The following is a 13,639-nucleotide window of genomic DNA, read 5'->3' on the forward strand; positions in this document are numbered from 1 at the left end:
AGTTTCACACATCCTCATGTGCTACACTTAAAGGTGAGGAAAGAAAGATGTAATTTTGGAACTATCCTTCCAAATGCATCACTTTCTAGGGTGAATGTCACTGAACTTAGCCACAGTCAAACTCGATCCACTTCAAAAGAAAGAGTGCTCTTTTAAACGAAGTCTTATCAAGAAGATGAAACAAAAAAGACCCATTCCATATCCAATGTATTTGCTAGCGGTAAATTGACCCCTTTATACAGTGTTCCTTGTACTTTTGCCTGTGGACAATAAGGAAATTGAGGCTGCCATCCTCAATGTGTCATTGGAATTTCATCACACTCAAACTGAAACTCAAATGATTTTGTAACTACGCTGAGAAAATACACTTTTGGAATAACTTTTGTTTAGTTAATTTAATCCAATTAACATTGATTTACTTGAAACGTAAATCCTTGTCAACACATTACAAACATACTTTCCCTCAGTACAGGGTCCTAAAACAGGTTTCATTGAGTTTCAGCTAAAGCATCCACAGTCCACCAACCTGAAATAAGAGACAAATTGAGTTACTCACAGAGGCTAAAAGCCACACCGGTTGTGCTGACCTTAAATTCACCTGAGCGCCAGAAGGATAATCGCACCATAACACTGGTCCACTAAGCCCTCACACCCAATCATCCCATTGGCTGAACGACAGTGGTTGCTATGACAGCAGTCTAAATGTGCATGAGCAAAAGCACAAGGTAGATTTTATCAAGAGATGGATGACTGGTGTAGATTTGATTTTCATGTTGCATAAAGACGTTTCAGTACAAAAGTCCTCCCCAGGTAGTTTTGCGCAAAATGGTCATGGTTAAACTGCAGGAGTTATGACCAGTATTCAGTGCCAAAGTGAAACAGTTGAGAAATTGAGATCAGAAGGGAGTGTACAGTGGGCAGTCACTAATCAGGATGTGACCAAGCCATGTAGTAGTAAATTCCTCCTAATAAGATAACCACTGCTACCTCACTTAGAAATCATTAACAATATACAATAATAATTGGGAAGTTCTTTGAGTTTGCAAATTCTAACCAAAACCGAGTCAAATCATGAAAGCAAAATAAAAAATAATAAACCACTCCAGGTTTTAATTTGTAGTTTCTCCTAAATTCTATTGTTCTTCAACTCCATTTTCTTCAAACTTTGAGGAGACATTGTTACCAGTGATCTGACCAATTCACCACGCCTCCTGTGGTTGCAGCAGATAGGATGTAATAAACACCATATCTGCTTGAGCCACGTTGTCTTGGGTCTGTAATCTACAGTGGACAGCAATACTGCCTCATGGATGGAGAAACCCACCTTATCTTCAGTCAGTCCCCGTGCTCTAATGCCAAAGAACAAGACAAACGAGACATAGAAAACAGGCTTAAGTATGAGTCTACAGCCTCACACTATCATCATGCCTGGTTACCTTTAGCCATTGTTCCATGGCTGCGTTTGTTGCTTAGCTGAATATGGTTAAAGGTAGGTTCGGGCTGATCCTAAATCATTTGTTAAAAGGCATGAGGTAACCTGAGCTCTACCACCTGACCACCATGTGATTGGCACAAGGCCCCCCAAGCAACTAATACCCCTCTGAGATAGAGGAGAGCTCTGGGAACAAGAGTGAGAGTGAGAGAGCGAGTGATAGTGAGAGTTAGAGAGAACGAGACAGAGAGAAAAAGGCAAAAAGCGAGAGCGGGTAAGTGGAAGGATAGAACATGGGGTGTAAGGAGAAAAAAGAGGGATTAAGGATCATATTACTAACATATACAGTAGCAGACAAAAGTTTGGACACAGTTGGATACAAAAATGTCCAAGGGACATGGGAGAGTTTGTTCATACTGGTACCCAGGGTTGGAGCCACTTGTCAAGGCTGTGGGTGCCCAGAGATGCCCCACTCTCTGGGTGTGTGGTGAGTTTATAAGGAAGTAGAGAAAGAGGAGGGTTATTCCATGATAACTCTGTATATGAGAGGCTCGATATAGTCCTCTCTGTAATGGGAGTTGATGACTCTCTGTCTTTTGGAGCCCTGCTTCACCTCCTTCTCCGTGAAGATCCCGTCGAAGCACATGTCTGATGCCTTGGACTGAAGGAGTGAGAAACACAGGCCATGAGAATGTTAGTGACGGCTTAGCTATGAGTTAAGGTGGCGCCATTAAAAAAAGGTAGTATCAACACATCATAGAATTGAAGAAATACATTTACATACAATACCAGTCAAAAGTTTGGCCACACCTATTTTTACTATTTTCTACATGGTAGAATAATAGTGAAGACATCACAACTATGAAATAACACATATGGAATCAGGTAGTAACCAAAAAAGTGTTAAACAAATCAGAATAGATTATATATTTGAGATTCTTCGAAGTAGCCACCCTTTGCCTTAATGACAGCTTTGAACACTCTTGGCATTCTCTCAACCAGCTTCATGAGGAAGTCACCTGGAATGCATTTCAAATAACAGGTGTGCCTTGTTAAAAGTTAAATTCCACAAATTATGTACTCCTTCATGCTTTTGAGCCAATCAATTGTGTTGTGAAATGGTAGGGGTGGTATACAGAATATAGCCCTATTTGGTAAAAGACCAAGTCCATATTATGGCAAGAACAGATCAAATAAGTCCATCAAGCCTAATGAACCACTTGGTTTCCCCCAGAGGCTAATATTGAGAGACTTTGGCAATTGAGGTTTCAACCAAAACCATTATATGTGGCTCTGATTTCTTTATTATAATTGGCTACGAGCAAAGTTTCTTTGATTAAATCTTTTTCTTCCAGAAATACAGTGTATTGCTTTTGTTACTTCTAGGTTAGACTACTGCCGTGCTCTACTATCCGGCTGCCCGGATAAAGCACTAAATAAACTTAGGTTAGTGCTAAACACGGCTGCTAGAATCCTGACTAGAACCAAAACATTTGATCATATTACTCCAGTGCTCGCCTCCCTCACTGGCTTCCTGTTAAGGCAAGGGTTGATTTCAAGGTTTTACTGCTAACCTACAAAGCATTACATGGGCTTGCTCCTACCTGTCTTTCCGGTTTGGTCCTGTCATACATACCTACACGTACGCTATGGTCACAAGACTCAGGCCTCCTAATTGTCCCTAGAATTTCTAAGCAAACATTTGGAGGCAGGGCTTTCTCCTATAGAGCTCCATTTTTATGGAATGGTCTGCCTACCCATGTTAGAGACGCAGACTAAGTCTCGACCTTTATGTCTTTTTTGAATATTCATCTCTTCAGAGTGTAGTCTGGCCCAGGAGTGGGAAGGTGTATAAAAAGGCACTGGAGAAACGAATCACCCTTGCTGTCTCTGCCTGGCCACTTCCCCTCTCTCTACTGGGATTCCCTGCCTCTAACCCTATTACAGGGGCTGTGTCACTGGCTTACTGGTGCTCTTCCATGCCGTCCCTAGGAGGGGTGCGTCACTTGAGTGGGTTGAGTCACTGACGTGGTCTTCCTGTCTGTGTTGGCGCCCCCTCCGCCCTCCCCCCATTGGGTTGTGCCATGGCTGAGATCTTTGTGGGCTATACTCAGCCTTGTCTTAGGATGGTAAGTTGGTGGTTGAAGATATCCCTCTAGTGGTGTGGGGGCTGTGCTTTGGCAAAGTGGGTGGGGTTATATCCTGCATGTTCGGCCCTGTCCGGGGGTATCAACGGATGGGGCCACAGTGTCTCCTGACCCCTCCTGTCTTAGCCTCCAGTATTTATGCTGCAGTAGTTTGTGTCAGGGGGCTAGGGTCAGTCAAATGTTATCTCTGGAGTATTTCTCCTGTCGTATCCGGTGTCCTGTGTGAATTTAAGTATGCTCTCTCTAATTCTCTCTCTCTGAGGACCTGAACCCTAGGACCATGCCGCAGGACTACCTGGCGTGATGACTCCTTGTTGTCCCCAGTCCACCTGGCCGTGCTGCTGCTCCAGTTTCAACTGTTCTGCCTCCGGCTATGGAACCCTGACCCAGCACAACCAGAAGAGGACTGGCCACCCCTCATAGCCTCGTTCCTCTCTAGGTTTCTTCCTAGGTGTTGGCCTTTCTTGGGAGTTTTTCCTAGCCACCGTGCTTCTAAACTTGCATTGCTTGCTGTTTGGTGTTTTAGGCTGGGTTTCTGTACAGCACTTTGATATATCAGCTGATGTAAGAAGGGCTATATGAAGAAATTTGATTTGATTTGATATTGCATTCATTGTAAATCATAAAAATGAGGGCTGTCTGTGAAACAGGAAACTGGGCATTAAAGATATGGGTTATGTTTTCCCTTGATCGATGGCTTCGTCAATGACTGGTTTATGTTAGTATTACTGAATGTAAGCAGTGTAATGAATAACACAGGCACATTGATACCTATTGAGTAATCCATTGGGTTTGAGCAAAAAGAAGTAATGAAAAAAGCGAAAGAAAATCACAAAAAGATCTCTAAAAATGCATATGGCCTACAGTATGAGTAGGGAGCGTACACTTAGTAAGTTGCCCTAGTTAATATCCTCATTGCAACAATATTTAATGAAAGGTTTTCCAATGTAACATGATGCCTATTTTGGGATGATGCCTAAATTAAAATGTATTTTATTAAAATGTAAAGTGTAGGCCCAAGTCATTAGTGTAGGCCCAAGTCATTACAAATTTTGCTCAAGAAATACAACATAAGTCATCCAACAGCATTAGGGGTTTTGATATCAATTGAAACGGCAATATACTTTTACTTCAAAAAGTATTTTCACGTGGACATATTGGGGTTTTCCTCTCATTTTAGAATTCTCAGACGCAGGTGATCTTGTGATAACTAAATCCTTCTTGAAGTAATAACCACATACATTTCTCCCTCTGGCAGAGACACATGGAAAAGGCAAACAAAGCTGCACAGTTCAAGGCTTGGCATTTCTGCCCGTCCTTCAGCAGATGTTATGATCCTCCGCCAAGGCCGGGGGAGGGGTGAGGAGTGAGGGCCCCCGGCCCAACGGTGAAGCTCATCAGCCAGTTGTGTGGCTGCAGGTGGCTCTCTGTCAGTCTCCTGGAGGAGAGCAGAGCTGAGCAGAGTCTATGAACCAGCCACCTGCCTGCCATCTGAACATAGTCCTCCCTGCAGGTCTCTCTCTGCCCTACAGAGACAGAAACCTGACAGAACTCTCACTGTGGTTGTAGTGCCTGTACATCTCATGAAAGGTTTCCTTTCCTGGGTTTTCAGTGCTAGTTTTTCTCGACAGTGGCCTGGAGAGGGAAAGAGGGAGGGGAAGTGAGGAATCAAGGTGTGGGTGGTAATTGGAGCTGAAGTAGCTGCATCATGCCAGGTCTGCTTCAGTGGTAGAGGGGAGCAGAATCAGGCTTGGGGAGGAAGAGCACAATGGCCTAGTGTGGTGAGCTCAGGAAGTGTGGTACATGGGACCATGGCATGACTACTAGGATATAACTAAGTAGAACACACACAATACCTGGGAAACATTCAGAGGTCGACCCAGGACATAAATCAATTTAAGTTTGGGCAGCAGTCAGTTGAGAGTGAACGTATCAATGTTCTCTATGTTTTTAGTGTATGCAGTTTGATGGAGTGACAGTTTTAAATGTGTGTGATGTGAGAATGTGCAGTATGAGTATGTGATCCTTTTAATGCAAGGTGATGCCAAAGAAAAATGGACAGTATATAATGAATGATTATTACATATCGTATCCCCTGCTTGTAGAATAATGACACACTGAATGAACCAATTACAAAACGATTCCACTCCCATAGAAGATTGTCTGTCACTCACTTGCAGAGTTTGAGTAATTTCCTTTACATACCCACAGAGTTAGTCTATGGCTGCCCAATACTTTTACTGGAACCATACACACAGTACAGCAGCTGACACGCCTAGAAAGCTAGAGTAAACTGCTCACCGAAGAAGACAAGAAACATCGCAGAAAATAGCACCCTAAATTTCCCGTTCAAAGAACACAATGTTCTGAGACACTGATCTTGATTTCCGACAGGGAGAAGAACCAGAGAACTGTTATCTTCAACGAGAGGGAAAAAACATTATTCTGAATGACTTTCTTTTCGTATAGTACTAACTGTGCTGATATGCCATATTAACATAGTCAAACACAGTCCTTGTATTAACACTGGCAACTATGAAATCTCGGTCTCCCCTTCATGCCGTTTCAGTACCAATTGCAATCCATAATCCTTGCACCCAAGATGATAACTAATGTTTCAAAGTCTTTGGCTTATGAAAACATTTTCAAGGTTGTTATTAGCCAAATGATGTCCTGCAAGGATGAAGTGGCCTTCTCTGAGTGGCTGAATGACGGTGGCACCGGAATGCCTGTGACCAGAGTGAATGACACGAAGAGAGGAGATGGAGAGTGGTAACAATGGAGTCCACAGCTTGGCCTTGGATGCTTCTATTCTTATTACGCTCTTATATGCAATTATCTCATGGGACCTCATTTGCAGGGCTTGGTAATTCTGTTGGCAGCTTCTCTGGCCAGGGTGAGCTGCCATGGCAAGCCACCTTTGGAGGAACACTCGTCTCGTGCAATGATACGATCCGAGTGTATATCTTCTGATATACACTCATCTGTCGGTTTATTAGGTACACAACCCCGTTCATGAAAATGGATCACTCCTACAGACAGTGAGTCACGTGGCTTGCTTTGTAAAGCATGCGTTGAGGCATTCAGTTGCTGTTCAATTTATTGTTAGACTTGGCTAAATGAGTGACCTAAGCAACCTTGAGTGTGTATGATCGTTGGTATCACATACAGTACCAGTCAAAAGTTTGGACACACCTACTAATTCAAGGTTATTTCTTTATTTTTACTATTTTCTACATTGTAGAATAATAGTGAAGACATCAAAACTATGAAATAACACATATGGAATCATGTAGTAAACAAAATTGCTAAACAAATCAAAATATATTTTAGATTTTAGATCCTTCATAGTAGCCACCTTTTGCCTTGACAGCTTTGCACACTCTTGGCATTCTCTCAACCACCTTCATGAGGAATGCTTTTCCAACAGTCTTGAAGGAGTTCCCACATATGCTGAGCACTTGTTGGCTGCTTTTCCTTCATTCTGCGGTCCAATTCATCTCAAATTGGGTTCAGGTCAGGTGATTGTGGAGGCCAGGACATCTGATGTAGCACCCCATCACTCTCCTTCTTGATAAAATAGCTCTTACACAACCTGGAGGTGTGTTGGGTAATTGTCCTGTTGAAAAACAAATGATAGTCCCACTAAGAGCAAACCATATGGCAGGGCATATCTCTGCAGAAATCTGTGGTAGCCATGCTGGTTAAATGTGCATTGATTTCTAAATAAAGCACAGTGTCACCAGCAAAGCATCCCCACACCACCTCCACGCTTCAAAGTGGAAACTACACATGCGAAGATCATCCGTTCACCTACTCTGTGTCTCACAAAGACACTGGTTGGAACAGATTTCCATGGGTCTAATGTCCATTGCTTGTGTTTCTTGGCCCAATCTATTCTTCTTATTGGTGTCCTTTAGTAGTGGTTTCTTTGCAGCAATTCAGCCACGAAGGCCTGATTCACGCAGCATTGGAAACTCTGGGTCTTTCTTTCCTGTGGTGTTCCTCATAACAGCCAGTGTCAACATAGCGCTGAATGGTTTTTGCAACTGCACTTGGAGAAACTTTCAAGTGCAGTCGGACTGACTGCCCTTCATGTCTTGAAGTAATGGACTGTCGTTTCTTTTTGCTTATTTGAGCAGTTCTTGCCATAATATGGATTTTATATATTATTTGTTTTAGGGGGAACTTGGTCCTTTACCAAATAGGGCCATCTTCTATATACCACCCATACCATGTCACAACACAACTGATTGGCTCAAACGCATTAAGGAAAGAAATTCCACAAATTAACAAGGCACACCGGTTAATTGAAATCTATTCCAGGTAACTACCTCATGAAGTTGGTTGAGATAATGCCAAGAGTGTGCCAAGACTTGTGCAAAACTGTCAAGGCAAAGGTTGGCTACTTTGAAGAAATCTAAAATCTATTTTTGTAACACTTTTTTTGCTTACGACATGATTCCATGTGTTATTTCATAGTTTTGATGCCTTCAATATTATTCAACAATGTAGAAAATAGTAAAAAACATTGAATGAGTAAGTCCATAGATATGGGCCAAACACATTCATTTAAATTGACTGAATTCCTCATGAACTGTAACTCAGTAAAATATTTGAAATTGTTGCATTTATATTTTTGTTCAGTATAGACAGGTAGACGTAATAAACTGGCCGGTGAGTGTATATCTTTCAATAGGATCTTACTCAAGTGAACTATGTCTGACAGGATGTTTGAAATTAGTGTATGAAGGGGACAGGAAACAAGAGACGTGAAATTAGCTTTTCTTAGTCCGGTCTTTACTGCAACAGTTGATGTTTACAAATGTAATGCACAGAGTTGACACTTCCCGTGTACATACCAAATCAATCCAAGCGCTTCAAACAGTAGCCATGGAAACAAAACGTAAATCAGCGGTGCGGCTCAAGAGGTGGAGGTGTGTGTGTCCTCCTGAGATAGACTTTACAGCTTTAAATTAGCTACATATACAATACTATCCAAAGATGGTAACGATTTATGTCAACAAGAAACTTCGACAAAGCATTAGGAGGAAGAACATTCTTCTAATGATATGAAAATATATTTTTCCTATAAAAACGTTCTGCAGTTTTCTCACTGGTTGTGATAGGACCACAAACCAACTAGTATACACCTAGGCTGTAATTGACCAACTAACTTTTCTGCACATGCTCAGTTATGTACCTGAACTTAACAGCCACCTGCAAAAGCAATGATAGACATGCCATGGGTACTTTAGGGAGAGAAATAAGTGCTTTTTTCTGCAGGGAGGAGGAAGTTGACCCATGTTGGCATATACTATAGAGAATGAAAGAGGCCTCTAGTGGCCACAGGGCCATTTTAGCATGGGCCTCACAAAGATGTATTGAACTGAGTGGGACTTCGAACTTCATTGGGCGATTCCTCCTAGTGAACCTGTTGGAGTCATGTCCAGCCAGGTCATCAGGAGGGATCAGCCAATCGTGAAGAAAATGTACTACTTCAAAATGGAGATTGCCTCAATGGTATTCCCCGTGCAATCTAAGATGCTATAATGGGAACTATGTAGGAAAGCTCTCGTTCATTCTCTATGGCATATATACACACACACTACCAATGCAACCCAGGATGGCTTAGAAAAAAAACTATAACAAGAATCGAGAACCAACTTGCGTCCAAAAACCTATCCACATAACAAATAAATACATCTTGGGGATTTTCTGAGATTGTAAGCACAGTGAGCTGTGGTATCAAACAGTTGCATTCTCAAACTCATACAACTTACATAAATTAAATGCAATAAATCCAAAGCTTTAAAGTTGTAAAGCTAAACTTAACAAGAAAACACTGCCCTTTGAACTTAAGGCTTGGGCTACTAACTTCTTCCTATTGTCACAGTAGACACTATCAAACCTGCACATTCCTATGAAGTCCATAAATGTATGTATTGCAAAGAGTATAAAGCAAAACATGTTTGGGGATTAAAAATGAATCACACAACAGAATATTACTGAAAATCGGATTGAATAATGGCCTGCATTGTGTTTTCATCGACCAATTAATGCTTTTGGATGGGTAAAGCTAGAGATTAAAATGCCACCTCAAGTTCAGAGGAGAAACAAATTGTCCAAAGAGGGCAGGAGATAATGCAGGAATTAAATTCTAGAGTTGAGCAGGTCGTCAAGGAAATATGTATATACATAAAAACCTGCGGTTCCGGTTCAATGAGTAGTTCCAATTCCAACTTGTATATTTTATTGAACTATTTCAGCAAAAGAGGATAAAGATAGCATTCACAGAAATAAGGGGAGGGTTCATGAAGAGCAGAAACTCCCTTAAAAAGTCCCAGCCCTGGTTTACAAAAATGCCCAAGGGACATGGGAGAGTTTGTTCATACTGGTACCCAGAGTTGGAGCCACTTGTCAAGGCTGTGGGTGCCCAGAGATGCCCCACTCTCTGGGTGTGTGGTGAGTTTATAAGGAAGTAGAGAAAGAGGAGGGTTATTCCATGATAGCTCTGTATATGAGAGGCTCGATATAGTCCTCTCTGTAACGGGAGTTGATGACTCTCTGTCTTTTGGAGCCCTGCTTCACCTCCTTCTCCGTGAAGATCCCGTCGAAGCGCATGTCTGATGCCTTGGACTGAAGGAGTGAGAAACACAGGCCATGAGAATGTTAGTGACGGCTTAGCTATGAGTTAAGGTGGCGCCATTAAAAAGGTAGTATCAACACATACTGGGGCAAAAAAGTATTTAGTCAGCCACCAATTGTGCAAGTTCTCCCACTTAAAAAGATGAGAGGCCTGTAATTTTCATCATAGGAACACTTAAACTATGACAGACAAAATGAGAAAAAAAATCCAGAAAATCACATAGGATTTTTAATTAATTTATTTGCAAATTATGGTGGAAAATAAATATTTGGTCAGCTACAAACAAGCAAGATTTCTGGCTCTCACAGACCTTTAAGAGGCTCCTATGTCCTCCACTCGTTACCTGTATTAATGGCACCAGTTTGAACTTGTTATCAGTATAAAAGACACCTGTCCACAACCTTAAACAGTCACACTCCAAACTCCAGTATGGCCAAGACCAAAGAGCTGTCAAAGGACACCAGAAACAAAATTGTAGACCTGCACCAGGCTGGGAAGACTGAATCTGCAATAGGTAAGCAGCTTGGTTTGAAGAAATCAAATGTGGGAGCAATTATTAGGAAATGGAAGACATACAAGACCACTGACAATCTCCCTCGATCTGGGGCTCCACGCAAGATCTCACCCCGTGGGGTCAAAATGATCACAAGAACGGTGAGCAAAAATGCCAGAACCACACGGGGGGACCTAGTGAATGACCTGCAGAGAGCTGGGACCAAAGTAACAAAGCCTTCCATCAGTAACACACTACGCCGCCAGGGACTCAAATCCTGCAGTGCCAGACGTGTCCCCCTGCTTAAGCCAGTACATGTCCAGGCCCGTCTGAAGTTTGCTAGAGAGCATTTGGATGATCCAGAAGAAGATTGGGAGAATGTCAGATGAAACCAAAATATAACTTTTTGGTAAAAACTAAACTCGTCGTGTTTGGAGGACAAAGAATGCTGAGTTGCATCCAAAGAACACCATACCTACTGTGAAGCATGGGGGTGGAAACATCATGCTTTGGGGCTGTTTTTCTGCAAAGGGACCAGGACGACTGATCCGTGTAAAGGAAAGAATGAATGGGGCCATGTATTGTGAGATTTTGAGTGAAAACCTCCTTCCATCAGCAAGGGCATTGAAGATGAAACGTGGCTGGGTCTTTCAGCATGACAATGATCCCAAACACACCGCCCGGGCAACGAAGGAGTGGCTTCGTAAGAAGCATATCAAGGTCCTGGAGTGGCCCAGCCAGTCTCCAGATCCCAACCCCATAGAACATCTTTGGAGGGAGTTGAAAGTCTGTGTTGCCCAGCAACAGCCCCAAAACATCACTGCTCTAGAGGAGATCTGCATGGAGGAATGGGCCAAAATACCAGCAACAGTGTGTGAAAACCTTGTCAAGACTTACAGAAAACGTTTGACCTCTGTCAAAGTATTGAGATAAACTTTTGTTATTGACCAAATACTTATTTTCCACCATAATTTGCAAATAAATTCATTAAAATCCTACAATGTGATTTTCTGGAATTTTTTTCTCATTTTGTCTGTCATAGTTGAAGTGTACCTATGATGAAAATTACAGGCCTCTCATCTTTAAGTGGGAGAACTTGCACAAATGGTGGCTGACTAAATACTTTTTTGCCCCACTGTAAATAGAATTGAAGAAATACATTTACAGACAGTACCAGTCAAAAATGTGGACACCTACTCATTCCAGGGTTTCTTTAATTTTGCTATTTTATACATTGTAGAATAATAGTGAAGACATCACAACTATGAAATTACACATATGGAATCAGGTAGTAACCAAAAAAGTATTAAACAAATCAGAATAGATGATATATTTGAGATTCTTCGAAGTAGCCACCCTTTAACTTTATGACAGCTTTGAACACTAAGCATTCTCTCAACCAGCTTCACGAGGTAGTCACCTGGAATGCATTTCAATTAAAAGGTGTGCCTTGTTAAAAAGTTAAATTCCGCAAATTATTTCCTTCTTAATGTGTTTGAGCCAATCAGTTGTGTTGTGACATGGTAGGGGTGGTATACAGAAGATCGCCCTATTTGGTAAAAGACCAAGTCCATATTATGACAAGAACAGCTCAAATAAGTCCATCAGTACTTTAAGACATGAAGGTCAGTCAATATGGAACATTTCAAGAACTTTTAAAGTTTCTTCAAGTGCAGTCACAAACCAATCAAGCACTATGATGAAACTGGCTCTCATGAGTACCACCACAGGAAAGGAAGACCAGAGTTACCTCTGATGCAAAGGATAACTTCATAAGAGTTACCAGCCTCAGAAATTGCAGCCCAAATAAATGCTTCAGAGTTCAAGCAACAGACACATCTCAACATCAACTGTTCAGGGGAGTCTGCGTGAATCAGGCCTTCATGGTTGAATTGCTGCAAAGAAACCACTACTAAAGGACACCAATAAGAAGAGACTTGCTTGTGTTTCTTGGCCCAAGCAATGGGCATTAGACCGATAGAAATCTGTCCTTTGGTCTGATGAGTCCAAATTAGGTTTTTGGTCTTTGTGAGACGCAGAGTAGGTGAACGGATGATCTCTGCATGTGGAGTTCCCACCGTGAAGCATGGAGGATGTGTGATGGTGCTTTGCTGGTGACATGGTCTGATTTATTTAGAATTCAAGGCACACTTAACCATCATGGCTACCACAGCATTCTGCAGTGATACGCCTTCCCATCTGGTTTGCGCTTAGTGTGACTATCGTTTGTTTATCAACAGGACAATGACCCAACACACCTCCAGGTAGTGTAAGAGCAATTTGACCAAGGAGAGTGATGAGTGCTGCATCAGATGACCTGGCCTCCACAATTACCCACCTCAACCCAATTGAGATGATTTTGGATGAATTGGACCGCAGAGTGAAGGAAAAGCAGCCAACAAGTGCTCAGCATATTTGGGAACTACTTCAAGACTGTTGGAAAAGCATTCCTTATGAAGCTGGTTGAGAGAATGCCAAGAGTGTGCAAAGCTGTCATCAAGGCAAAGGGTGGCTACTTTGAAGAATCTAAAAATCAAATAAATATTTTTGATTTGTTCAGCACCTTTTTGGTTACTACATGATGCCATATGTGTTATTTCATAGTTTGGATGTCTTCTATTATTCTACAATGTAGAAAATAGCTAAAAGAAAGAAAAACCCTTGAATTAGGTGGGTAGTGGGTATTATAAACATGGACGGGATCCAATATTCCTTTGATAAATTGATGATTTGTGATCTCATTTCATATGACCTAATCTGATATAAATCAGTTCGTATAAAGGAACATTGGGAGAGGCGCGTCTCACCATTCGGGACTTGACTCGTTTGGGCAGCTCCTCGTCTAGACTGTAGACTTCTTCCCTCTTGGCAGACAGCGACGACCCGTCCTCAAACTCCATCTGAGTCAGCACACAAAA

The 13,639-nt window shown here is 41.9% G+C and overlaps 1 protein-coding gene and 1 long non-coding RNA gene across 2 annotated transcripts in view; one reads left to right on the top strand and one right to left on the bottom strand.

The window, feature by feature from the left end:
• Positions 1–1,409: 1,409 nt before the first annotated feature.
• Positions 1,410–5,213, top strand: LOC135508375 (uncharacterized). The gene is made up of 3 exons (XR_010450789.1): positions 1,410–1,489; positions 3,842–4,030; positions 4,838–5,213. It is a non-coding gene; the product is annotated as an uncharacterized LOC135508375 (long non-coding RNA).
• A 3,144-nt stretch (positions 5,214–8,357) lies between these two features.
• LOC135517777 (lysine-specific demethylase 4A-like) overlaps positions 8,358–13,639 on the bottom strand; it is a 40,041-nt gene continuing 34,759 nt past the window's right edge. The window contains exons 22-23 of the mRNA XM_064942376.1: positions 13,529–13,621; positions 8,358–10,218 (exon numbers count right to left, since the gene is read on the bottom strand). Coding sequence (XP_064798448.1) covers positions 10,078–10,218; positions 13,529–13,621 — 234 coding nt within the window. The 3' untranslated portion in view covers positions 8,358–10,077. The remainder of the gene's footprint in view (positions 10,219–13,528; positions 13,622–13,639) is intronic.

Source organism: Oncorhynchus masou, chromosome 3, assembly GCF_036934945.1.
Source record: "Oncorhynchus masou masou isolate Uvic2021 chromosome 3, UVic_Omas_1.1, whole genome shotgun sequence".
NCBI classification, from domain to species: Eukaryota; Metazoa; Chordata; class Actinopteri; order Salmoniformes; family Salmonidae; genus Oncorhynchus; species Oncorhynchus masou.